The sequence below is a fragment of the Cydia amplana genome, chromosome 19 (assembly GCF_948474715.1).
Source record: "Cydia amplana chromosome 19, ilCydAmpl1.1, whole genome shotgun sequence".
NCBI lineage: Eukaryota > Metazoa > Arthropoda > Insecta > Lepidoptera > Tortricidae > Cydia > Cydia amplana.
The window spans coordinates 7,001,758-7,028,244 of NC_086087.1; the positions used below are offsets into that span (position 1 = coordinate 7,001,758).

The 26,487-nt window shown below is 37.4% G+C and overlaps 1 protein-coding gene across 1 annotated transcript; it reads right to left on the bottom strand.

Annotated features, from left to right (window-relative positions):
- Positions 1–265: 265 nt before the first annotated feature.
- On the bottom strand, positions 266–18,838 carry LOC134657141 (apyrase-like). Its single transcript, XM_063512693.1, has 11 exons — positions 18,714–18,838; positions 16,551–16,773; positions 10,778–10,975; positions 8,582–8,712; positions 4,912–5,062; positions 4,585–4,711; positions 3,813–3,964; positions 3,058–3,139; positions 1,686–1,823; positions 1,031–1,167; positions 266–408 (listed from the first exon to the last, which is right to left on the bottom strand). Exons 1-11 carry the CDS (start codon positions 18,830–18,832, stop codon positions 283–285), a joined length of 1,584 nt encoding a protein of 527 aa, XP_063368763.1. The 5' UTR covers positions 18,833–18,838; the 3' UTR covers positions 266–282.
- Positions 18,839–26,487: the final 7,649 nt, after the last annotated feature.

The window sequence follows — 26,487 nt, forward strand, 5'->3', positions numbered from 1 at the left end:
AATACTAAGTTTGTAATACAAGTGCGAAAAAGAAGCAACTTGCAAGAAGTCGTTCGTTTTCTACTAAGGCTAATTGGGAATTCCTTTTCGCATGTGTGTGGCCCATTAATAAAAAGTTTAAAAGTGTCACGAAGTGCAGCCGCCGCGAGCACTCGAGCCTGAGGAAGGACCCCCGACGGGCCCGAAAAATTCAAGTGAGTGAAACCGTTGTCATCTAAACAGTAGAATATGTCTCACGAAAATTTAATTTCGATGATTGAAGTTTAAAAGTATCTATCACATTCAGCTTAGAATTTTGAGTCGTCCGTCTACCGAGGAGGTGATAGGGGTGATTTTTTTGATGTAACTCATCAAAGACTCCCAATCTTTTGCAAGGTTTACTACGTCTTTGGCGTTGGTGTTTAAAGGCTGAAAACCAAATTAATAAAACACATGTATTCGAGACATTCACATACATATACAAAGCCATAATATAGGTACTAATATAGATTAGTCCATAACAGCACAAAGGCAGAAAAAAACAAACTCTAGCAATGGTTTAAGGATGACTCACGCTAGAACGGTCCGGGGCTGGACCGAGGCGTCCGACATTTCATTTTCTATAGAACGGCCCGAACCCTGACCTTTCTAGAGTGAGTCAACATTAAAATGCTACTATAGAGATCGGCGTAGCGGTGGTTTTTGGCAGGGCCCACACATCTAATACCAATTTACTACAAAATCATTCTGCCTTTGCACCAATTCTGTAAGTACCTACTAAAATGGCAGATCGCACGGACAATTAATTTCCAATCGAACTGTTATTTTAGTATAGTTACTATGTATAAAATGAATTCGCTTCCCGCTGTCTGTCTGTCTGTATGTATACTTAGACCTATAAAACTACGCAACGGATTTTGATGCGATTTTTATGAATAGATAGAGTGATTCAAGAGGAATGTTTATGTATAATTTGTTAACCCGTGCGAAGCCGGGGCGGGTCGCTAGTGTAGGATAAAAACAAAGTATGGAGTTTTTAATCGATATTTACCTCTGACTTGTCCTTCACAAATCGTGGCGTAACGCATTGGTATTCTTTCTCGTCTTCCATTGGTTTCCAATCGTCATCTTCTTTGACTAAAATTGAATCGATGGTTTTGCTCGTTGTGTTCACGGTTAGTTTTAGTCCTGGAAAATATTGTTTGAGAACAATGTCAATAGAATCACAACTGCAAACGCAAAATAGAGTTAGACCAAGATATCTAAGTCTGTAGCGATTTTGATAGCCCAGCGGGCGCAGCATGGTTTCATTTTATCGCCTATCACTATGCCCGCCACTTTCGCACTTACATACTTGTTAGAACGTGACAAGCGATAAAAATGCGACCATGCTACTACCGCAGACTGAAGTGTTATTTTAAATGTCAAACTTCTATGAAACTATATATACTAATATGACGTATAAATAACATTTGCACAGTCTGTGCTATAAAAATCATTGTAGAGTTATCATGGTCTAACTCTACACACTTCCAAAACTAATTTCCAGTATCGAACTTCTTGAAATGAAAATTGGTAAACTGCCATAATTTTGATGTGGTTGTAATGATAATTTGCTAAAATGGAGCTGTTCTGATGATGCAGTCGGATAGATATTTTAAGTGTTTTGTAAAAGTGTAGGGATCAAAATAGTAACACTTAAGTACCTCCAACTTGTGGCAAATTAAATGGATTCTTTTTCAACGATTCTCCCAGCTCCTGTTTCACAAATTTCCCTTGTATCGTGAATGACAGTACAGCGCTGCCGAAAGGTAGCACGTTCATTATATCGCCTTGGGTTATGTCTGTAAGCATAGATAGATAATTTGCAATACACCAAATGATCGATTTGTACAAAACTTTACGTCATCCTAGGCCCGTAAGTGATGGGATTTTCTCCCCGTTACGCGGGGAGAAAATCTCACTTCCTGGCCAAGGCAAGACGTAAAATTTTAGACAAACCACGGGCGGTAATTCGTAAAGCCCCAGATTGCATATTTATGGCCCTCACCTTCGGTTCAGACCCCAAACACCTGCGATCTGGAGCATTCACGAATTCACCTCCCTAGGTATGTAATGTACCTACTATTAAACTTGAATAAGGTCATGTGGCTAATTCCGTCATAGGGAATATTCCGTCTACTAGCGTTTTTCTCGAACAACGAAAAAAATTGATAGTTTCATTGACAAAACAGTGACTTCTGATAGTTTCATCAATCAAAAGAATAAAATGGTATTTTTTCCTACGAATTAATTCATAATTCATAATTCTTTATTGCAACCATGGTATTAAAATCAAAGAAATTCGTGACGACCTTTGTGGACGGAAAAGGCCCTATGACGGTATTAGCCACATTGACCTTAGGTAGATACTTTTACTTGCTTTGCTGCGAGACACTGATTTTTATAACAAACTAGTTTTTGCCCGCGACTTCGTCTGCGTGGAATTAGTAATTTAGGTAGCTATTATTTTATCCAATCTGCGTTTTGTTGATTCTCCATACAAACTTCGACCCCCCTTTTTACTCTCTTCAAGGGTGATTTCTTGAATGAAAACTACCCTTTGTTCTTCCCCGGGACTCAAACTATCTCTATAAGTACCAAATTTCAACTCAATCGTGCACTAGCGCCGGTGCTACACCGCGCGGGCGGGACAGTTCCTATCGACAAAGTTTGTTATGCAGTTGTTGTTAAGGCCCTATACAATATTTCACCCCTTTAAGGGATGATTTCTGGGATAAAAAGTATCCTATGTCCTTTCTCAGGACTCAAACAATCTCTATACCAAATTTCATCTAAATCGGTTCAGCGGTTTAAGCGTGAAGAGGTAACAGACAGACAGACAGACTTCCTTTTATAACATTAGTATGGATTTCGGTTAATCTGAACTACATAATACTTGTGTGCTTATTGAAACACATTGCATAACCTTCATAAGTGCGTAATACAACGTGAAAATAATACAAGTAATTTGGTTTGTAGTGTTGGAGTTGGCTGTGTCCATAACTCGATAGGTAGTGACTAGTGTCAATTACTCACCTCCTTTGTCAATAAAAGTCCGTATCATTTTATTAAAAATAAACGATATAGACGTCAGATTTGATGGAGTTTTCTGTTTTGCCTGTAACGAGAAACACGTGCGTGTTATTTTTAAATTTCATAACAGCAAAATAAAATAGATATGGTCTTGAAATTTATTATTAAATTAATCCATTGAATTAGAACTCAATTTTAATGGTTTAATGTCATGGCTCAGTAGATTATCATGATTATTGTGTCAGCCAGTTAAGCTTAAAATGAAATATTTATTAAATATCATTAGCTAATTGAGACAGAAGCTCCGCACCAATCATTTAAATAAAATTACTTTTTTGGCATAAAATAGAACTTTTTAAGTGAAAATAGTGAAATATCAGCGTTCTAAATTGAATTCTAAACAATAAAAAAAACAACGGGTTGCACTCAGGGAGTGCCGGCAGAAGTGAAAACTCGATGACTAGTGCAAAATGCACCTTATGGATAATTGAGGTTAACGCCACCTAGCGTTATTTCGTCGCATTACTTGAAACCCCTAAGCACATCACTGTTAGTACTCGAGTTATATTAATACCAGTTAGAGCGAAACTCACTAGATGGCATTTAAATCAATAAAGAAAAACTCAATGACATTACATGTAACAGGTCCGTCTTACGGTCACGTGATCTCACGCGAGTTTAACATTTTTTCCCCACCTCAAAAAGTGCACAGCGCCGCTAAAAAAGTTTTCACTTCAAAAATCTCGGAATTAACTCACAATATCCAAGAAGGAATCCGCAATGATGTCACCAAGAGCGCACTCTTCTGCTCCACACGTGCTTAATTCGTCAGTGGCGGTGCCGACCACCCCATTTATGGCCTTGTGCATCTGGTCCATGTAAGGTTTCATAAGTGCTTTTATGGTTGGATCTAAAAATAAAACAATAATTGTGATTGCTTTTTCTTAGTCTCCTATTTTTTCTTACAGCTGCATTGAGATTTGAGATTAACCTTTTCGACGCCGTGTCAAACACAAAAGCTGTCACGCTGACGCCACGTCACCGAAGTGTCAAAACTGAAATTGAACTTTATGCATATGCACGTAGGTCTATGTTGCTCTGTGATATGTGACCGATTAATCGGTCTTTGGAGTTGAACCTACGGTGCGGATATATCGATCATTGGCGTCCAAAAGGTTAAGCAGCCTATAAAAATCAGAATATAAATATAGGGGTTCTGAAAACACAATTCCAAACTTGTCATTATAATAAATATCTCACACACTCATTTAGGTTTCTTATTTTCCTCAAAATCATTACTTATATTATACTTGGCTCAATTTTACGAATAAAGGATGAATCACGCTAGAACGGTCCGGATCCGGACTGTTCTAGCATGAGTCATCCTTAAAAGTTTTTCACAGCACCATAGTAACCTGACGCGTGACGTAGTAATCTGAGGTGAATTGGTTTTTCTCGTTCGTACAAGTCAAACATTTTTTGGATAGCCCTGCTTATTTATGTTATTTCACTGCAAATACTCGTAAGTACCTTCAGGAACAGTTCGGTCCAAAAATACTGGCTCGGCGTCAAAAGATACAATTTCCCCGTTTGCGTCGAAATCGACACCAATATTTCCCAAATATTTGCTGTACGCTGAAGCTGTTACAACAAGGATCTGTCAAAGAAAGGATAAATTATAATCAGCCTAAACTAGGATACTAAGACACACCTAGGTGTTTCCCTAACACACTTGAACTCGATTTTCGAATAATTTACATAGAAAAGAAAGACATGAAAACTCAGTGTAATATACTTAATCCAGGTCACCTCAACGTCTAAATAGTTCTATCTGGTGGCATCTTGGTGGCAACATACCTTGTGTCCCGGCCTGTTGTCAGCCTCTTCATACTCCGGATAGCTGCCGGCCACCACCTCATGACTGGGAGCAGTTCCATTCCAGAGTAGACTGTGAGTGTGTCCACCGACTATGATGTCTACATTCTCGCCGACTGCTTTCGCCATTGCTCTGTAGGTAAAAATATAATATGTGTATAGGGTATATTTTAGCTTTGAGAAGCATTTGCGGATGTCCACTGAACCGTTGGGTTGACATAGTTGTGCCGGTCAGCTCAAGGCAGCCCATTTCTACACAGTACAGTATTAGTGACTTATTCAGGGAAGAGCTGTACTAAGTCTGTGTGTGGATTAATAATTTAATAATTTGAGCCTATATGTATACGTCCCACTGCTGGGCACAGGCCTCCTCTCATGCGCGAGAGGGCTTGGGCTATACCTAGTCCCCACGCTAGCCCAATGCGGATTGGGGACTTCACATACACCTTTGAATTTCTTCGCAGATGTATGTTTTTTTTTTGTGGATTATACTAAAACAATGCCACTAACGGGAGCATACGCTCACACACAACTAGCTTACAATGTTAAGTAAGTAATATTTATTAGCACAACAATAAATAAAAAAACAAAAAACATTAACCATTGGCTAAGCTACAAACGAAACAATTCACTTCGGAGCAACCGGCACAATAATAAAGCCCAACCAGAAATCTATAGAGACGTTCATTATTCGGAAGGCGGAAACTCAAGAAGGTTGTTGATCGAGCCTTGGTGAACAAGAGTAACGACCTCACGAGGTTGCGACCTGTCATGAGGATATTTTTGGCAATTATTAAGGATATAGTAAAACTACTAAATGAGGAAAGCCTTATTTAAGATCGTCGGTTCACTTTTTTGGGGGTCACCTAAAACGTCACGTCTTTAAATTGATTTTTAGGGAAAAGAATTGGCGCAGTTGAGCAGCAGATTTTTTATTCTGGTCCGTCAAAGGCTTATTTTTATTTAGACGATGCAATGTTAAATCGGTTAGTGGATTCCTAAAGTATCAGGTTAACACTGTATAACACGCCAAAAAGTTAGTGTTATCTAAATAACCACTCAGTTGCTTTTGGATTTCAAAAATTGTAGCGTAAATTGCTTCGCGTTTTTAAGCCAATGTCCGCGCGATGCAGTGTTTTATTGAAAAATTAATTAATTGGCGTCTAATGAACCATTTGCTATGATTTTTTTACACAGAATAGTTAATAAAACAAGGAATCTGATTCCGTTGCTTAATGTATGGGTAATTAAAATAAAAATAATTATAAAAAATGCGTAAACTTGACACACTAAAAAAGTCGAAACCTTCAAGCAGAGATGTATTTAAAAAAAAAAAACTAAAGCGATAACACCTATTTTTTAGTATCGTAAAAAAAAGTAGATTAGTTCTTCTTTTATTTAGTACCAAATACCATATAAGTGTATATTAAAAATCCTTAAATAAACATCATTTCATTTTATGACACGTCACGCAAGAAATACGCAGGACGGATCGAAATGTTTCGTTGATTCATGATGTATTTTTGAATGGTTAAAGAGACTCAAGTACGGAAATATAGTTCTAATAAGAACAAGTAACTAATAATCTTTAATTAGAATAGTCACAGTTTGCAATTATCGCTTTCATTACGATTTTACAAGTAAATAACAAGAAAGTATTACGTACCACCGCAGTTTCGGGTTCTTTTGCCGATCAAAAACAACACAATATCACATTTTCACTATAAATTTTTCACATCATTAATCACAGAATGTTAGAACAAAACCATATTACACAAAAGAAAACTGCTAAATACGGAATTACACTAATTTAAACGTAAATAAACAAAGCCGATATAAAAACACCCGCAACACCTGATCCGACGCCGGTAGGACTGGCCGCCATGTTGAAAAAATGGCCGCCGCTGGTGATTAGGGTCGGGGCACACAGAGTGCGTTAGGCACAGGTAGGTCCAGCATTCGAAAAAGTATGCAGACATTATTTTCAGTCACCGTCATATTCTTATCTACGTTATTTAAGGTACTTTTCCTTCATGTGACATAGTCTGGGGACACCCTGTATATGACCATGCACTAATAAAAGATATACCAATAACCATGTGCAAATAATGTCAGGTTTCCCCAAAACACAATCTTAGTAGTTGAAACATTAGTAGGAACACATAACAAGAATGTACCACACGGGCACGCAAAGCGTCTAGTGTGCCTCATGCCTTACGACGTCCGAGCGAGACGTTCGCTAAATTGCTTTTGGTAGCTAGAGTTACCAGCCGCCCGGCACATACTTACAATTGTTTCTTTCGCTAATCCTGTATAACATATCACAGGTTTAAATGATTTTATGATTATAAATGAAACTTTATATTTAGACTATTTAAATAACAATATTTTATTTGAAAAATATGACTTATTCTTCAAAGTCTTATCTTATTTCAATCGCAAGTAACCGAAAAAAATCACCGTTTAACTACTTTGAAGTGAGATAGTAATTCATAATTCTACATTAGAACTGAAATATACATTCTATCTGTTAGTTAGATAAATACATAATCGTTTGGTATAAAATTTAGATAGTAAAAGAGTAATTAAAAATACTTACGGCATTTTTAAAACACCGACCACTTTTCCGCAACTTCACTTTTGCACAACTTTGAAACCGACAGCTGTTTAAAATATTTTTATTTTATCATGTTGGCTAATTTTTTTTTTCTGTATTGCCATGTTATTTGTCTATGCTCGGAACATAGTTTAAACCGCTTCTAAGCCGCCACTCACAGATAAAAAATCAAAAATCGTACAATGGTCGTCTGGTAGCTCTGGCTACCAGAAGCAATTTGTAGGCGTTCAAAGTTGGTAGCTCTAGTTACCAGAAGCAACTGAGTGGATAACCTTACCGGGGATTGAAGTTTGTACGAGAAACTTTCAGTCAGATACCCTGTGTTAAAACCTTTCTAGGATGCCATTTTCGTAAATGCGATTCGCCAAGTATCTCAAATTTAGCCAGGAAATAAATCTACAGTAAGCAGAAACTATATCCCACTGTAAAAATCTATTCACTCCTTTGCCACCGATGCTATTGCCTGTCTTCGGCATTATACTTTATAGCATGACATCTTTATTGGGATTTATAGCGCAAGGCTACTGTCTTTGCATTTAAATTGTCTTTAAGTCGAATATAAAATAAACTTCGATAGACGTCGATAAGCCCGATAGTGTTTTCCATCAAATCTGAACGGGTTTATGGATGAGTAACTTCAATCAAAATAGACATGTTCTTTAATCGTTTCAATATTATAAAATTTAGTATAAACTTTTATAATGCATGAATAAAATAATCTTGGATATTTTTAAACCCATTACGCACAATTATTCGTCATATCAGCCAGTAGGTTTTACTCGTACTTATAAGGATTTTGTGTTTTAACTGATAATACGGTATTTATGAATTTAACATATAGTTCAATATAGGCCAGGAAAAAGTAACTTCCAACTTTATTTTTGCGTTTTCTTCCTAATGCGGATCATTGGGACATTCTGGACATTCAAGTGTCAAGGAGTCTCATCGGCTCGAACGCACTAAATTTCTTTTATAACCGACTTCAAAGAAAGGAGGAGGTAATCAATTGACCTTGTTTTTTGTGTTAATACTCACTTGTCAACGTAAAGTCCACAATGGGATAACACGATGATAATATCAACTCCTTGTTCAGTCAACAGCTTGGCTTCCTTCTGGACTACAGGAAGAGGGTCCAGAAATTTAACGCCATCCGGGTTTGATAAGTCCTACGAGTAAAGAATCATAATAAGTACCGTCTTAACCTCTTAACTATGGTTAATTCTTAATTAATTTATAGAGTTGTTCTACGAGACATGATGCAGAGTAATCCAGTTCGGCCTCTCACGGATGCTTATACGAGGGCTGTTTGATAAGTACCCGTTTATGAAAAAAAATATCAGTTGGTTTTGTTTATATGCATTTATTTTTCTTCATAGTCTCCTTTTAACTCTATACACTTGTTCCACCTATATTCAAGCTTCAATAAACCATCCAAAAAGTATGATTTCAGAAAGTCATTAAAATAGGCCTCTGTGGCGGCAATGACTTCGTCATTTGATCCAAATCGCTTACCACCGAGCCATTTTTTCAGGTTGGGAAACAAAAATAAATCGCATGGGGTCAAATCTGGAGAATACGGGGGGTGAGGCAATAGGGCGTAGCGTAATTGTGTTAATTTAGCCATCACAACTCTAGACGAATGAGCTGGTGCGTTGTCGTGATGAAACAGTACTTTTTTATTTTTTAAATGGGGTCGTTTGTCCTTCAACACAGCGTCAAATTCATCTAATAAATTGGCATAGTACTGCCCTGTTATCGTTTTCCCCTTTTCTAAGAACTCAATATGTATAATACCCTGCGAATCCCAAAAAACGGTCGCCATGACCTTTCCAGCCGATGGAACGATTTTTGCTATCTTTCGCGCAGGTTCACCCGGTAAAATCCACTGCTTCGACTGCCCTTTCATTTCCGGAGGGTAGTGGTGACCCACGTTTCGTCTACGGTCACGAAACGACGCAGAAACTCCTTCGGGTTACGTTTGAACACGGCCAAACACTGCTCCGAAGTAGTCAGTCGGTTCCGTTTTTGCTCCTCCGTGAGTAAACGCGGCACCCACCTCGCCGATACTGTCTTCATACCCAATTTATCTTCTAATATGTTTTGTACCCGCTCGATTGGAACATTTACAGCATCAACGATTTCTCAAAGTTCAATTCGGCGGTCGGCTAAAACGATATTTTCAATTTTCTTAACCATATCGTCTGTAGTCACCTCAATTGGGCGGCCTGGGCGATCCTCATCAAAGACGGTTGTTCTCCCCCGCTTATCTATCAGTATCTGACGGTTGTCATAGAAGGAGCACATTCATGGTAAACCGCTTGCATTCTTACTTTTATTTCATCACATGTTTTTCCTTCCAAAAACAAGAATCTAATTACAGACCGATACTGCTCTTTCTCCATTTTCACAATTTTAAGTTCACGCTTTCACTAAATCGCTGTCAAATGAGAAAAAAACAAAAGAATGCTGTTTTTTTTTAATTTTCCCACCTCTGAAAAATGGCTTAAAACGATTGTATACATATTTTCGGCCCGTGATATTAATACATTTGGAAAACGGGTACTTATCAAACAGCCCTCGTACTTCTATTAGTATCTCTAAAATTCTATAGATTCTAGATTAATGTGTCTGCATACCCGCAGACAGGGCCACACGCTTGTTTTCCGTCGTTGCAAATAAAATAAAACATACATTGGCGCTGTGTCGAATTGCTTCGTTTTCGTTGTTTAGCAGAACAAATTGGGTTATAATAATAATATGTCGCATTTTTTTTGACACCCACATCTACGTATACGACCTACTAATGTGTTGCTTTTGTTGCATATCAATAGAGTAACTAAAGTAGTTAGTATTATCTGTGGTATTATTATCTAAACACATAATCATAATACTAAGTATAAAAACTGAAAATATATAGTACTTATATAGCTATAAGTACTATAGGTTCTAAAATACTAAAATGGCTACGGAACCCTAAAAAGCACCTAACCAAGTCCTCCAGTGGTCCAATACTTTTTTTAGTACCTACAGGACATCTTCTTTCTTCTTGTAGAGTCTGTGCGGAAAGAGAAGAGTCGTGAAATGTAGGGGAGCCCATACATTCTACGACTCTTCTCTTTCCGCACAAACCCTAATATAAATAATGATAGTAGTGTGTCTACATACTTACAAATACAAATCAAAATAATTTATTCCCTAGTTATACCAACTATATAATTATTTAAAATTTACTTTGGTATCCGGCGTAGTAACCCCAATGATGCCGATCTTCCTTCCTCTTCTCTCCAGCACCACATGAGGCTGGAACAAGCCTTGTAGAGAAGGTTCCCGAGTGACGTCCAAGTTAGCGACCACCACCGGGTCCCTGAGTGCCTTCAGGTACGGCACCAGGCCTGCCACCCCGTCGTCGAACTCGTGGTTGCCCACTGTCTGTAAATAAACAAATACAGAAGTTAACTCAAAAAAATTACCGGCCAAGTGCGAGTCGGACTCGCGCACGGAGGGTTCCGCACCATCAACAAAAAACAAGCAAAAAAACGGTCACCCATCCAAGTACTGACCCCGCCCGACGTTGCTTAACTTCGGTCAAAAATCACGTTTGTTGTATGGGAGCCCCACTTAAATCTTTATTTTATTCTGTTTTTAGTATTTGTTGTTATAGCGGCAACAGAAATACATCATCTGTGAAAATTTCAAATGTCTAGCTATCGCGGTTCATGAGATACAGCCTGGTGACAGACGGACGGACGGACAGCGAAGTCTTAGTAATAGGGTCCCGTTTTTTACCCTTTGGGTACGGAACCCTAAAAACAAAAATAGTTAAAATAGTTTAACAGTACAATTTTTACATAAAAGAAATGTCTGGCGGAACCCAAACTAGGCTGAGCCTGTATCATGGGGCCCTGGAGTGCAAAGCAAGTTTGACATTAAGATTATCATGCTATACTTATTACTTACACTGAAAGAACTGAAATTGAAAGTTGACTGAAAACCAGCGTTGCAGTAATTTTAGTGCAACATTATGCTGAGTCGTGACCGTTTTTAGCACCACGCTGTATGACTTAATGATTAACCTATATGTAATTAATGTATCCCATCAAAAACATTACATGTAAAAAGGTGCAAGTCTCGCAACACTTTTACTACAAAAAAGTTTTGAGATGTAATGTGAAACCAAGTCGGTTATTTTAATCAGTGCCAGGGGGTGTTAAAACCGTATCAATAAGATATCTTTAATTTGTAATACGTATAAAGACTTGGCCATCGCACGGCTGCATAATGTCAAGAGGATCATCGTCACCTATTAAAAATAATTCTAATTGAACATAACGCCAGCGCTAATTGCAGTTTGAGCATTACACATATTTACGAGTACGGTACGAGTAAAGCATTATGTGCGATTGCCAAGTCATTATATGTATTACAAATTAAAGATATCTTATTGATACGGTTTTAACACCCCCTGGCACTGATTAAAATAACCGACTTGGTTTCAAATTACATCTCAAAACTTTTTTGTAGTAAAAGCGTTGCGACACTTGCACCTTTTTACATGTAATGTTTTTGATGGGATCTCATCTCTTTTTGTAGGCAGTCCTTCTTTTCGGGTACTCATACCCATACTATGTATACACATATCATAACTAAACATATCTTCATTCATACTCACATCGTACATCGTAGTGTACCTTTACTTTACCTACTATTTGTAGGAACTGCAACAGTAACTTGTAATATCATATATTTATATGGGATTACAAACTTACTTATGCAGTTCTTAGATCTTTAAAACGTGACTGATATTGCAATATTTTTAGGTTTTCCCTTTATGTGGCCATTAAACCCTAACTCTGTACCAAATTTCAGCTCTCTGAGTTTATGGGAAGTACTAGTTCTATTCTGATGATCATGAGTGAGTGAGTGAGTGTCATAAATGCGAAACTTTGCTTTCGCTTAACTTCGGAACTAAATGACCTACAGACTTGAAATTTTGGATTTTAAGTATGTGATTATAGCTTACTGGATGACGAAAATTTCTGCGTTCTGGTCTTATCCAGAGGTTCTCAAATAGGGGCCTGAAAATGCGGCGAAATGGTTCCAGTAAAGGATGGTACGGCAGTGTTTGCTTCGCGCTCGACTTGGCGAGGGCACTGCCGTGCCCCCAGATTTGGTGAAAAAAAAAATATCTCTCTGTCTCTCTCTCTCACTCTCTCTCTCTATTTGTTAGCGTAAGTTTCTTATGGTGCAAATACAAATAAAAACAACCGGCCAAGTGCGAGTCGGACTCGCGCACGGAGGGTTCCGCACCATCAACAAAAAATAGAGCAAGAAAATCGTGTTTGTTGTATGGGAGCCCCCCTTACATACGAGGGGCGTTCAAAATATTCTCGGTATTGATATCTTACGACCTCTTCTAAAATTTCTTTCGTTACTGGCCGCTAAGGTTTATTCATTGACATTAAAAAAAAGTATAATTCGAACCGAGATGGTCTTTTGTTTTTCTGCAATTGCTGAACAAACATGAACATCATGTGCGAATTGACAATGTTAACTAAATTAGAACATCGATGCGTGATAAAATTCTTGACAAAACAGGGTAAAAATCAAAAAACCATAAAAGAGGAAATGGATTGTGTTTACCGTGAGTCTGCTCCTTCTTTATCTACCATTCAAAAGTGGTCAAGCGAGTTTAAACGCGGAAGGGAGAGTATTGAAGATGACCCTAGACCTGGCCGGCCTGTAGTAGCTACTTCACAAGAAAATATTGATAAAGTGGAAAAACTTATATTGGAAGATGGTCGAGTGAAGGTAAAATCTATAGCACAAGTAACCAATCTCTCTATTGGTACCGTACATGATATTATACATGACCATCTTAATATGTCAAAAGTAAGTGCAAGATGGGTTCCGCGAATGCTGACTCGGCTTCAAAAAGACATGCGTGTAGCTTGTTGTTCCGATTTTATTGACCTGTGCGGTGAAAATCCTGATGAGGTGCTGCAAAGAATAGTTACTGGAGATGAAACCTGGGTTCATCATTATGACCCAGAGAGTAAACAAGAGTCCATGCAGTGGCACATTAAGGGTTCAGCTCATCCCAAGAAGTTCAAGGTCATCCCTTCAGCTGGCAAGGTCATGGCCACGATATTTTGGGATTGTGAAGAAGTATTACTAATCGATTATAAAGAAAAAGGTGTAAATATCACAGGACAGTACTACGCTAACATTCTACGTCAATTAAAGGATGTAATTAAAGAAAAGAGGCGAGGAAAGTTAACCAAAGGTATTCTGCTTCTGCATGACAACGCCCCCGTCCATACTGCTCATATTGCCAAGGCAGCTATTGTTGAATGTGGGTTTAAAACTGTTACTCACCCACCGTATAGTCCGGACTTAGCCCCCAGCGACTTCTTTTTGCTCCCCAATCTTAAAAAGGATCTGCGTGGAAATAAATTTTCTGACGATGAAGCATTGAAGGCGGCAGTGGAGGAGCATTTTTACACGAAAGATAAAAAATATTTTTACGAGGGATTAAAAAAAATAATTGATCGATCTTTTAAGTGTATGAACATAGGGGGGGAGTATATTGAAAAATAAAAATATCAAACTTTTCGTACTTGTTTGTTTTCATTCTCATACCGAGAATATTTTGAACACCCCTCGTATTTATTTTATTTTATTTTTAGTATTTGTTGTTATAGCGGCAACAGTGATACATTATTTGTGAAAATTTCAACTGACTAGCTATCGCGGTTCATGAGATACAGCCTGGTGACAGACGGACGGACGGACGGACGGACAGTGAAGTCTTAGTAATAGGGTCCCGTTTTTTACCCTTTGGGTACGGAACCCTAAAATTACAATGTTTAAATGTTGTTGTGGAGTCTGGTTAACCTTTTCCACGCCGCGTCGAACACAAAAGCTGGCACTCAGACGCCACATCATTGAAGTGTCATAGTTAAAAAAATCTAAATATGTAATAAAAAAAATTTAATATTATACTACTATACAAAGTGGTCCTACCTAGTAATAAGAATACTTGCTATACCCTTGTGATTCAATGTTTTTATTGTACCAACTAAAATGTACCATGGTTCGCAAATAAACGATTTCTGATTTCTGAAGTTGAACTTTATGTATATGCACGTAGGTCGATGTTGCTCTGTGGTCTGTGACCGATTAATCGGTCTTTGGCGTTGAACCTGCGTATATATCGGTCATTGGCGTCCAAAAGGTTAATCGTTGCTTCATTCAGAATTGCACCGACGTGTTTCGACATTATTCAATGGGCATGGCCATATATCACAATGAAATAATTTATTGTGTAAGATGTGTAGTCTAATCGTGCTTCGAATTTGTCAGATGAGATTGAGAATTCAGTGGCCACAAAATATATGACCCAGTACAGCGCCATCTATTTCGGCTGTCAGACTGCTGGGCACGTTATTTTCGACATTATTATATTTAATGAATAACTATAATTATGATCATAATTATAATCAAAGAGGATCAATATATTACGTTCGTCAACACTGCTACATCGATAACTTACGCCCATGCAATAACGAGTATAGGGGCCAACTGATGTCAGTTAGAACAAAAAGTTGACAGTTCCGAACAACTGACAGGCCGATATCGTCCGGCGGACTGGTAATCAGTGGGCCCCTTTATAAAAACAAAGTTGCTATTACATACCTAAATGAAAGATTCAAATTAAGTAGGTATGTGACAATAATGTATTTATGTTATGTTGGCACGTGGATAGTTAAACAGATGTGAAAGTGCGTAGGTGTGTAGTATGTAGGAACATTTAAAAATACAATAGACTATTAATTATATTCCTATTAGTGTACACTAATGTCTGTCCATTGTTTGACTTTTCTCGTTCTATAACCGGTTGCTGTAGGCTTAGTAACATAACATTTAGCCTACAGCAACGGCTTAGTAACATTTTTGAATCGGTCTTAATCGATTCTATTTTTTTTGACGATCAAATGTCTTAAAGAAAAAATTGAAAACATCACCTCGTACTTTTGTAACACCGGTCAAGTTATATTGATTTTTCTGATATTGACTCGGCTATAAAGGATGTAAATATAGTTATAGAACTTATAGATGTGTATACAGATATTAGATACAGTCAAATTAATAATCCATTCAGCCCAGACTATTCATAGAGCCCCGTCACGTCATTATGTCACATGTAGATTGATCTTTTTGTCGTAGTATGCGATTACGCAAATGTTGCCGTGACAAATACCGGTTACTAATGTTCATTGTCCGGTTATACCTATCTACGGCGAAATAATTAATGTAATATAAATGATATTTAATTTGATTTTTACACCTGTGTCAATTCACAGGTAATGAAAACAGACAGAGAATGTACGCTTTATCGAAGAATAAAAGTAAGGCGTCATTCATTCATTCGTACGGGTTCGAGGCTCCTTGAGTACTTACTATGACCGCTTTTCCCAGTTAGGCAAAACCGCTCATGAATACGACGGACGGACCTCTACTTGATGGTGCGTAGCCAACGTGCCAATGACCAATATACCCGCACCGTAGGTTCAACACCAAAGACGGATTAATCGGTCACAGACCACAGAGCAACATAGACCTACGTGCATATGCATAAAGTTCAATTTCAGTCTTGACACTTCGGTGACGTGGCGTCAGCGTGACAGCTTTTGTGTTTGACACGGCGTCAAAAAGGTTAAAGGTCTCTGCCGACTACACCGTATTATGCCATGACCGTGCTATGAATATATCAGCGGGCGCAGCACGGTTCCATTTTTTATCCACTATCACTAAGCCCGTCACTTTCGCACTTACATACTTGTTAGAACGTGACAGGCATGGTGATAAATGATAAAAATGCGACCGTGCTACTAGGGCAGGCACGGAATGTAACGCGACACGGACTACTATGCCCACTACACCGTGTCCACATTGTCAAAAACACCATTGTTCCGTATACTAGAAAAACACAAATCCAACTTACATGAGCATCATTAGGCAGCATGTTGATAAATGTGGACATCACTTTATCCTTCATCAGGGTGTACCAGTAGGTGCCTTGGAAGTCGTCTCCAGCATTCAAGACAAGGGCGTCTGGTTTCTGGCTTGTTATGTGTTTGATCTCGTAGAAGAGTCTCGCAAACCCGCCTAGGCAACCTGTGTCGTTCGTTTTGCATACGGTGTCCTTAACTGATGTCTCTTCGAATCTGAAAATTATTTTTTACATATCTTATACCTTTAAACGAGCAATTCGTGTAGGTACATTTATTTATATATTTCAGGGATCTCGGAAACTCTCCAAGGATTTCGATGTGCTATATGGGGGTTTTCGGGGGCGAAAAATCGATCTAGCTTGGTCTTATTTCTAGGCTAGGCATTTTTGAGTTTTTATATGTTTTCCGAGCAAAGCTTAGTCTCCCAGATATTTTTAGTTGATTTAAGAGTCACACCAACCTAGGCGCCGCCATACAATAGAAGTGAGACGCTCTCTTTAAACCGATATCACACAAATAATTTAGAGCAAGTATACATTTTACATGGTACAAAACTTCTACTCATTCTATTTTCTTTATATAACAATTTTTAGAAACTAAAACTAGCCAGACAGAGATACATATATGTTACGTAAATTTCCATGTCGAATTTCATGTAATTTAAGCATGTCGTTTTAAAATGAAACCGTAATTTGGCAGGTTTGTGTGATTGAAGTAGGTAACTGATGGAAGAAAATAGTGAAAAGTAGATTAATTTATTTGAGAAAATACAACAGATATATCCTCTGAACCCTCGTAGCCTGCACGTAAAATACACATACTTCACGATGAATTATTACCTCCTAAATTATACAGGATATGATGTACCTAGTACGTATTATGCAGTGTAAATTTAATTTTTCAAAAATGCTGATTAGTATTTTAAAACTAAGTAAGTAGGTATATCATTTATACTAGTCCTTTCAGAGTGTACGATGTATATCGTAGGTATGTATATGAAAACATGCAAATTGGTAATAAATTCTTTTTTAGGGTACCGTACCTCAAACGGAAAAACGGTACCCTTATAGGATCACTCGTGCGTCTGTTGGTCTGTCTGTCCGACCATTCCTCCCCCTTTATCTCCGAAACTACTAGGTCTAAAATAACGCAAAAAATACACAAAATAGTTATTTATAGATGACAGGAAAATCTATTAGAAATGTGCAGTCAAGCGTGAGTCAGACTTAACGTACGGAACCCTTTGAACGTGAGTCCGACTCGCACTTGGCCGGTGTTTTTTTACGGTGGGTACTATTCTCGTATCTAGTCGAAGAACCCTGGCCTGGATGTAAGTATCGCGTGTCTATCAAATGTGTTAATGTCTGTAATTAAAACCTAGAATAATATTTCGTTACAGGCTATTACTAGGGTTAATTGAAAAACTTGTTTGGTCACATATAAAATTATACACCTTTCAAGAATAACTTTTATCAATACGAGCATAAAGTTTAAATTCGTTTGGCAGAACTACCTTCACTTTTCTCAAACGCTTTGCAAAAATACAATGCACATTGTTTAGGCACCTAAATTATATCTCTTTATGTGATTCAAATAGCAACTTTGACTGAGTTAAATAAGGTTCAGTTTTCCTTGAAGCCGAATTTAGTCATGTGACTCTGGCTGTTGATTTGAATATAAATTATTAGCGTTAAGTACACAGTATTTATTATGAGGCTCGTGAAATAAACGATTATCTACCTTAACTTTAAAGGTATAATGCCATCGTGGCATCTAATATAAATTTTGTTCGCATGTTTGCTATCACTTTCAATCCGTTACTTTCTCTAAATATTTACTAATAGTAAATATACACTAAAATAATAACTAGGTCCAAAATTTTGGACTAAACTAACTTATGGGATGGGCTATGTGATGTGTGTGTGTGTACCACGGCGTGTAGGTATAGGTACTAATGAGATTACCGCGTAACATTATTCATCATAAACTTTTTATGACTGTGGGTTACTTTTATTTTCATATTTCTAGTCTATTCAGTAGTAGTACTATCTGTTTATTCGTTAGTTTTCCCTTCCTTATATTTTCCCTTGAATGTCTGAAGATACTTGAACACAACCTTGCAAGCAATTTAATGTTGGTAAAATAAAACTTACCTAGCGTGAAAATCGTTGTAATGCACTATATCTAGTCTAAATGTATCATTTCTTAACACTCCTCCTGTCACGGCTTTCAAAATTACACACAAAAACAAAACGCCACTCAAAACTTTCATTTTATCGTTACGTCACAAAAAACTATTATTGAAATAAATTACGACTAAATTGTCATTTTAAAATAAATAAATATTAATATATATATATAAACGTCCAACTGAGCGGGTAAGTTAAGTAATACTAAGCGATATCAACTACCTACTATCAATTTAAAGTCAATGCAATTTTAGTAAGAATGATCATTACACAATTGCGAAACTATGGTCATGCGAGTCGCTACTCTACTGTGTTGTATCAAGGTCGTGTTTGTAACGGAAAAGGCGCGTAGGCACAATACAAAGTTTGTTAAGCATGTTGAGATAATTTAGTTGGTTGATGTTTAACAGTTTTAAAATGAACTATAATTAAGACATTGGACTACTTAGTAAAATTTTAGGCAATTAAATTCTATTGGCGTAGGAAGTCTAACTTTCACTTAAAAGTAGTATTGTAGTGGACATTAATATCCCCTTTCATAGGAACGTTTAGATAGGTGCCACTTATTTTATAGCTTAGATAACTGGGTCGTTAGAAACGAGACTATTGGTGCCTTTTGAACATTACTCACTACAGTCACTACTTAAGTAATATAAGTAGTGACTATAGTGAGTATTTAAAAAACATTTTGAGTTATGGATAAGAACAAATAATATGACCTCGTAATAAAAAGGCCGTGAATGTTTAATTTATTTCAGGAACTGCCAGTCCTATTTATACAGGTAACCTTGAAATCGTTTTCTTAATTCAACTCGACACAGCTTCGTTGATCAGTTGACACCAATTCTATAAATGTATGTGTATTTATTTTATTTCGATTCCAATTATGTTTAATAGGTAACTCAGCCTCACTGTGCAGAGGGAGAACGCGGCTAGTGTCCTGGGAACAATGCCTCAGGCTAATTTAGGGCTAGATCTATGATTTATTTATTTATTTTGTTATTTAATCTCTGTTATATTAATAAATATTCATCTATAACTAGACTGATGTCCATGTTTGATATTTGTATTTTAATAAAGTAGGTAATATTTAAGGCCAGATCACATCGGCTACACGTGCGTAGACGTACACGTGCGGAATTGCGCATGCGCTAGAACGTTAGGGCCGTGCACGCACACGTCACGCAAGCGGTGCACCATCTCTCATGATTCGTATATTACAACGCGCACCTGCACGTGCAGGTCTACGCACACGCTTCCGGTCTGCAGGCCTGTAAGGTTTGCAAACTCATTATGTACTTCTCTACTAAGAAGTGTGTCCACTTATCATTTATTGTCATGGGGCTTTACCTAAGTAGTTTAGGTAGGTACCACTATCTTGAACTCACAGGTCAGTGCTTATCTGTATAACTCAGGGGTTCTCAAACTTTTGTGCGACTCCCTTTACATTTTTTTTTACTTGTCGATTTAAGTGTCTCACTGCTGGGCCAAACGTCTCCCTCTTTAGCTTTCACGACTCCCAGTTAGTACTTCCTCCGGTCAGTTGTTAAGAGAGGTGTCCAGGTTATCCCGCCATCTCCTCTACCGGCATTCACTTCGCTGGTATGCTAGCTCACAATGACATGTTCTAGTTTTTGTACTCACAACGTACTCACAACGTTGTAAATAAGAGATTGAAAAATGAAGTAAACAATAATATTTCTCCGAATTGCGTATGGGTTCCCCCAAACATCAATAGTACAGAAATAACATACATAGCAATAACTTAAATTAGGCGTTTTACTATGTCCAAACAGTAATGTCTAAAATATATTCAAACAATTTCAAATATTGCACGGTTGCTTGACTGTCTCCACACGAGTGATCTCAGTTTTTTTTCATTGAGTGTCAAGGTAAGATAAGATAATAGCTTGGATAATAATAGCGAATGCGTTTGATTGGGTCTGACATCGCTGTCTTCTGACGAAGTCATCATCTTACGGATTGCCTGAGAGGTTGTTCTAATGGATCGCCAGCTTTTTATCCAGCTTTGTATGCGTCTATACGAACGTAGTGGACGAAAGTTGTCCCGAAAGCATGGAGATTAAGGCTGGCGTTCCGCAAGGTGCTATTCTACCCCCAACGCTTTGGATGTATATTAATTAATGGCATGTTGTCAGCGAGTTTCATCGTTATTATGGCAACTTATGGCAGATATTGAGAGTGCTCTAACTAGAGATTTGATGTGGGATCGGTACAATTCAGTCTGATGCAATAACACAAATACACCTCTCAAGTAGCATGTCGATGTCAATACGGCATATATGGCTGATAACCCAGTCTATGATAAAACCCATTATGCATATTCTCCTAAAAATATGTATCTACTGCTAAGGATAAAATAATACTATTCTTAACAGTAAAACAAAGTTCACCCATTAAATATTTAGGTATATTCAAAATATAAGCCTTTAAAATTCCCGTTCTAAAACTACCCCTGCTTTTAAATTTTTCCCACAATTTTCATTTCGTTACGTTAAAAGCATTACGCTCAGTGGTAACTCCATTACCCTTTGTACATTCGACGGAGATTCGACGTCATCGTCAATATGTATACATTTTGCACTTTAACACAATTGATTAAAGTTCAATATTGTAGTATACCTATATTATCATTGACGTCGACTGTTTATTACTTCGGAGATAAATTGTTTTGCACTTGTTCATATACGTCAAAAGTCACTAGTATGAGAAACGCTAAATTTTGAACCTGAACGGAGCAATTTTAATTGTAAACATATTATTAAATAATACATGTTTTTAACCGACTTCAAATATCCAAAAGAAGGAGGTTCTCAATTTGTGATTGTTTTGAGATGCATTTGATTATTACGGTCGTAAATAATTTGAGTGGCACAGTGGCAGCCAAAGAGTAGTATAATATATAGGACAGTGGCAGCTCTGGGTATGTATATCGTGCACTTTAAAAACCTCGTTAAATTGTCCCTAGAGATAAATAATTATGTTTGTGTATAATAAACCACATTTAATATAATGAATTCATTAAATCTTTCTACACTTTACATCAAACTTACAAAGATGGCGACTAATATCTTAAAGATAAAATTAACATACTCCTCCATCTGCATTTCGCTTTGACAAGCCGTTCCCATTTCTGCAAGTCCGAATTTATTTTGAGCGAAGTTGAGCGTTTAATTTAAATTTTGATTGGCCTGGCGCAGATCTCATTTGAAATATCAACGTCTGGAGAAGTCTTAAGGAGGTAGGAGGGTAATAGTTTCATCACTACATAGTATAAAACAAAGTAGCTTCCCGCTGTCTGGCTGTCCCTATGTATGCTTAGATCTTTAAAACTACGCAACGGATTTTGATGCGGTTTATTTAATAGAGTAATTCAAGAAGAAGGTTTATGTATAATTTGTTAACCCGTGCGAAGCCGGAGCGGGTCGCTAGTTAAATCATAACTTTAATAAAATTAATATAGATATTTTAATCTCTAAAAAAGCACTGGTGGCCTAGCGGTAAGAGCGTGCGACTTGCAATCCGGAGGTCGCGGGTTCGAACCCCGGCTCGTACCAATGAGTTTTTCGGAACTTATGTACGAAATATCATTTGATATTTACCAGTCGCTTTTCGGTGAAGGAAAACATCGTGAGGAAACCGGACTAATCCCAATACGGGCCTAGTTTACCCTCTGGGTTGGAAGGTCAGATGGCAGTCGCTTTCGTAAAAACTAGTGCCCACGCCAATTACTGGGATTAGTTGCCAAGCGGACCCCAGGCTCCCATGAGCCGTGGCAAAAATGCCGGGACAACGCGAGGAAGATGATGATAGATATTTTAATCTCTCATAATCTCTTAATAAGTACCTATTAGGTATGTGCAGTCAGCATCAAATAGATAAATAGTGAATTATTTTTTTAGTAAGTAGAAACGTCTACATTGATACCACAATGCTTAGAAAAAAAAACTCGAATTCAACACTCCGGGATACCACCCCATCGCTCTACCAACTGAGCTACCGAGACTTACCTGTTGACAGCGAATATTTACATCTATTTATTACTAAGCATTGCAATAGATAGTGATAGCTAAAGTTGCCAAGTACTATATCGTAATACAAGAATTTGAAATAAGGATGTGTTCTGATGGTTCTGATATCGGTAACTTAATACCGTACGTATGAGTTAAAAAAAAGCGGCCAAGTGCGAGTCGGACTCGCCCATGAAGGGTTCCGTATTTAGGGGATTTATGACATATTAAAAAAAACTACTTACTATATCTCGTTCAAACCAATTTTCGGTGGAAGTTTGAATGGTAATGTACATCATATATTTTTTTTAGTTTTATCATTCTCTTATTTTAGAAGTTACAGGGGTGGGGGGGGGGGGGACACACATTTTACCACTTGGAAGTGTCTCTCGCGCAAACTATTCAGTTTAGAAAAACATTATATTAAAAACCTCAATATCATTTTTGAAGACCTATCCATAGTATCCATAGATATCCCACACGTATAGTTCTTATAGTTTCAGAAAAAATTGGCTGTGACATACGGACGGACAGACAGACGGACAGACAGACAGACAGACAGACAGACATAACGAATCCATAAGGGTTCCGTTTTTTGCCATTTGACTACGGAACCCTAAAAAGGACTTACGTGTAGGGAAATATCTACATTCACGTACATGGCAAAAGGGCTGTTGCAAGGTTTTGGATGATTATAAATATTCATGAGGCTTCATTCTACAAACAGGCAAAAATCTTTAACCCTTTAACCGCCAGAGTCTGATATATAAGACATTACATTTCGCCACAGTCTGATAAATAAGACAAAGATCTGATTTGGTTTCTACAACACATTTATAACTCCCGTAACTATCCTAACCTTACTCTGCGTGGTACAATTACTGTCGGTGGCGACACGAGCACGCTCGATCAAAAATTGCTGGCGGTTAAAAGGTTAAATACGGAACCCTAAAAAAGGCCACAAAAAATTATATTCTTTTAACAGCCCCCGCCTGTAGTAACGCTCATACCAAATTCATAGTCTCCTATCAACTCTCAACCTAGAAAGGGGAAATACCTGCCACTTTACAACCATTGCACTGCGAGCTGTCTCAGACAAAACCAAAATAAGCTTGATCTCTGATTATGTGTTGTTTTTACGCGTTTCCAGTTTTTAATTACACTGGTTAATAAGAGACTCTTACGCAGTGAGTGATGCAAATAAAGCCCAGCAATAAAAAGGCGTTATTACTCCATATAATTAAATTTTGGGAGCGAATGCGAAATTTTACGGTGCCTGTTTTACGAGTAGTGTTATTCCAACTGCGATTATGAGTCGAATGCTCAGAAAAGTCACTATAAATTCGCTATCTGAGGGCTTACTGCAAAAATCATAAACCAAAATTTCGATATCTGCCTCTCTATTGCTCTTGCATATTCGAGCGATAGAAAGTAGAGGCCATCTGAATATTCATGCTGTAAGACAGGTACCGTTCCCAAATCTATAAAACCCATTAGATCGGGATATTAAAAATTACTGCAGAAGATTGTCCAATATTTAGTTATTTATTATATATTGTATTTTCCTAACCATTCTTTACGTTTCGAGAACTATAATTATTATTGCATTTCTACAACTATAAATATGTATACTTAACAACTATTTTTTTTGTCACAAATATTGTATTGACTTTTGAAAAAGCCCCTGTGGCCTACTTGTTTTATAGGTACATTTTTGAATTTATAGTTAACTAAGAAGCCTTGTGAATCGGGCCACGTCAAAGTCTCTGTTTTTTTTGCGGGCCATTTTATATGGAATATGAGTCTGAGATTTGCTTTATAGGATAGGTAACAAAACCTCGCCAGTCGAAGGTGGCTCATAAAACAGAGAATCGTCCTTCGACACTAATTAAGTTAAGTTGGTTATCCTAATAGGTCGACTCGCCTGCAAGAAACAAGGAATGGAAATGAAATGGCCGGGATGCCGTAGCAAAACTTCATATTTAAATCCCATGAACCCACCATTATTTGCACGAGTATAGGATTCTAAACGTCATTTGCTAATCGTAAAACATGGAATATGTAATAGAGTTGTTATTATATATGGTGAAATCATCTATGTATTTAAGTTTTAGCATTCTAGTCTAGTGGTAGCGATTACTGACTTATGCAGTTGACACGGACATGGCAAAATTGTAAGAAATGAAATAAATAATAAAATAAAAGTCTTTATTTTAGGCAACTAGTGGCCCATAGATAACTATTATAAAACTACCTACTATTATAAAACTAGAAACAAAAAATATATTTTAAAACTCAACAACACAATCAAGGGTTCCCACTTCCCAGTTGACTACGGAACCCTAAAATTAAGATAGTTAATGTGACCTAGTTAGTGGCCTTGTTATGAATATTTAATGATTGCTACCTCATTTTATAGTACCGGTAAAATGGGGTTACTTTGAATCGCGGAGAAACATTGACCATCGATTTTTAAACTATAGGGAATTGATTCCTTTTCTGAAAGCTCTCATCGTGTTTTTGCGTTGGCTTGCATTCAAAAATCAACTCTCTACTTCTCAAAAATTGATGATCAATGTTTCCCTGCGATTCAAAGTAACCCCAGTTTAAATGGACACGATTTGCGAATCACCTATTTGCACGTGTATCGCACAAGTCGTACAACGTTTTACAGTACTTATGGTCCTTTAAATTTTCGACGTAGTTACATAAATTTTACTGTCAGTGATCCTTAAAACGGTTGAATTGCTTCAAGGCCCTTTAATTTTTCGACGTATACTGGGTCAACCAAATCTTGTCAGTAAATAGGAACAATAAAACTATACTCATCCTTTTCTTTTGGGTGCTAGTACTAGTGTAAGACAAAGATAGTATGATTCTCTCTGTCTGTTTGAAATCAAACCGACCTTTGACACACTATAGTTACATAATTTTTACTGTCAGTGATCTTTAAATCGGTTGAATTGCTTCAATCAAACCACCCAGTCGTGCGTATCACTGGAGTCCTTCAAGTTTTAAGGTTTCTTTAATAACAAACGAAGCTCATCCACTCGAACTTTTCACCGCGTCTCATTTCGGCCGAAAAGCAGGGCAAAGGTGTCAAATATGGATGGCTGCCTGAATTTTCACTCCCATTAGGCGGGTTTCTTGCGTGTTCCATTTACCTGATGGTTGTTTTGTTTTTGCATGAATGTGGAATTTTTGGCGTGTCGGTCGAATGTCTTATGAGGAACGTGTTATTGGTGGGTGCTTTTGTGTTTTTAGGTCGACGACGTCTGGTTTTGTTGAATAATAATGAACTGTAAATGAATATTGGAGTAGAAGTAGAATTTTATATCTACCAACCTTTTTAGTCCTGTAATAAATCATTCATATCTTACAAAAAAATAATTTCCTGGATGGGAATGTAGAAATTGCGGTTTTCCCACTCGCTATAATCCTGGAGGTCGATTCTGTTTTCACCAATTAGCGTCAGCATCAAAATAAGATCAAAACCGCATTAAGTTATCAAATCAGAATCGCGCTCCTGGCACAGAAGTTTTTCGCTTCCTTCACTTCCTACCTTAATATATGGGCAATAAGGTCTTGTAGACATATTTTTGACACTTTGTCCTTGTAGATATTTTACGTAGGTACCTAATCTAACACCTTGATTTTACTCTTATACTGATTATTCTTGAGGTTAGATATTACTACGTAGCCTATGT

Bases quoted from the DNA above. Each gene is read 5' to 3' on its own strand.
- LOC134657141 (XM_063512693.1), bottom strand. From the start codon at position 18,832: ATGAAAGTTTTGAGTGGCGTTTTGTTTTTGTGTGTAATTTTGAAAGCC. The intron at 4,712-4,911 runs GTATGTTGCCAC...TTTCTTTGACAG, and splicing joins ACAACAGGCCGGGACACAAG to ATCCTTGTTGTAACAGCTTC. The intron at 3,965-4,584 runs GTACTTACGAGT...TTTTATTTTTAG, and splicing joins GGACCGAACTGTTCCTGAAG to ATCCAACCATAAAAGCACTT.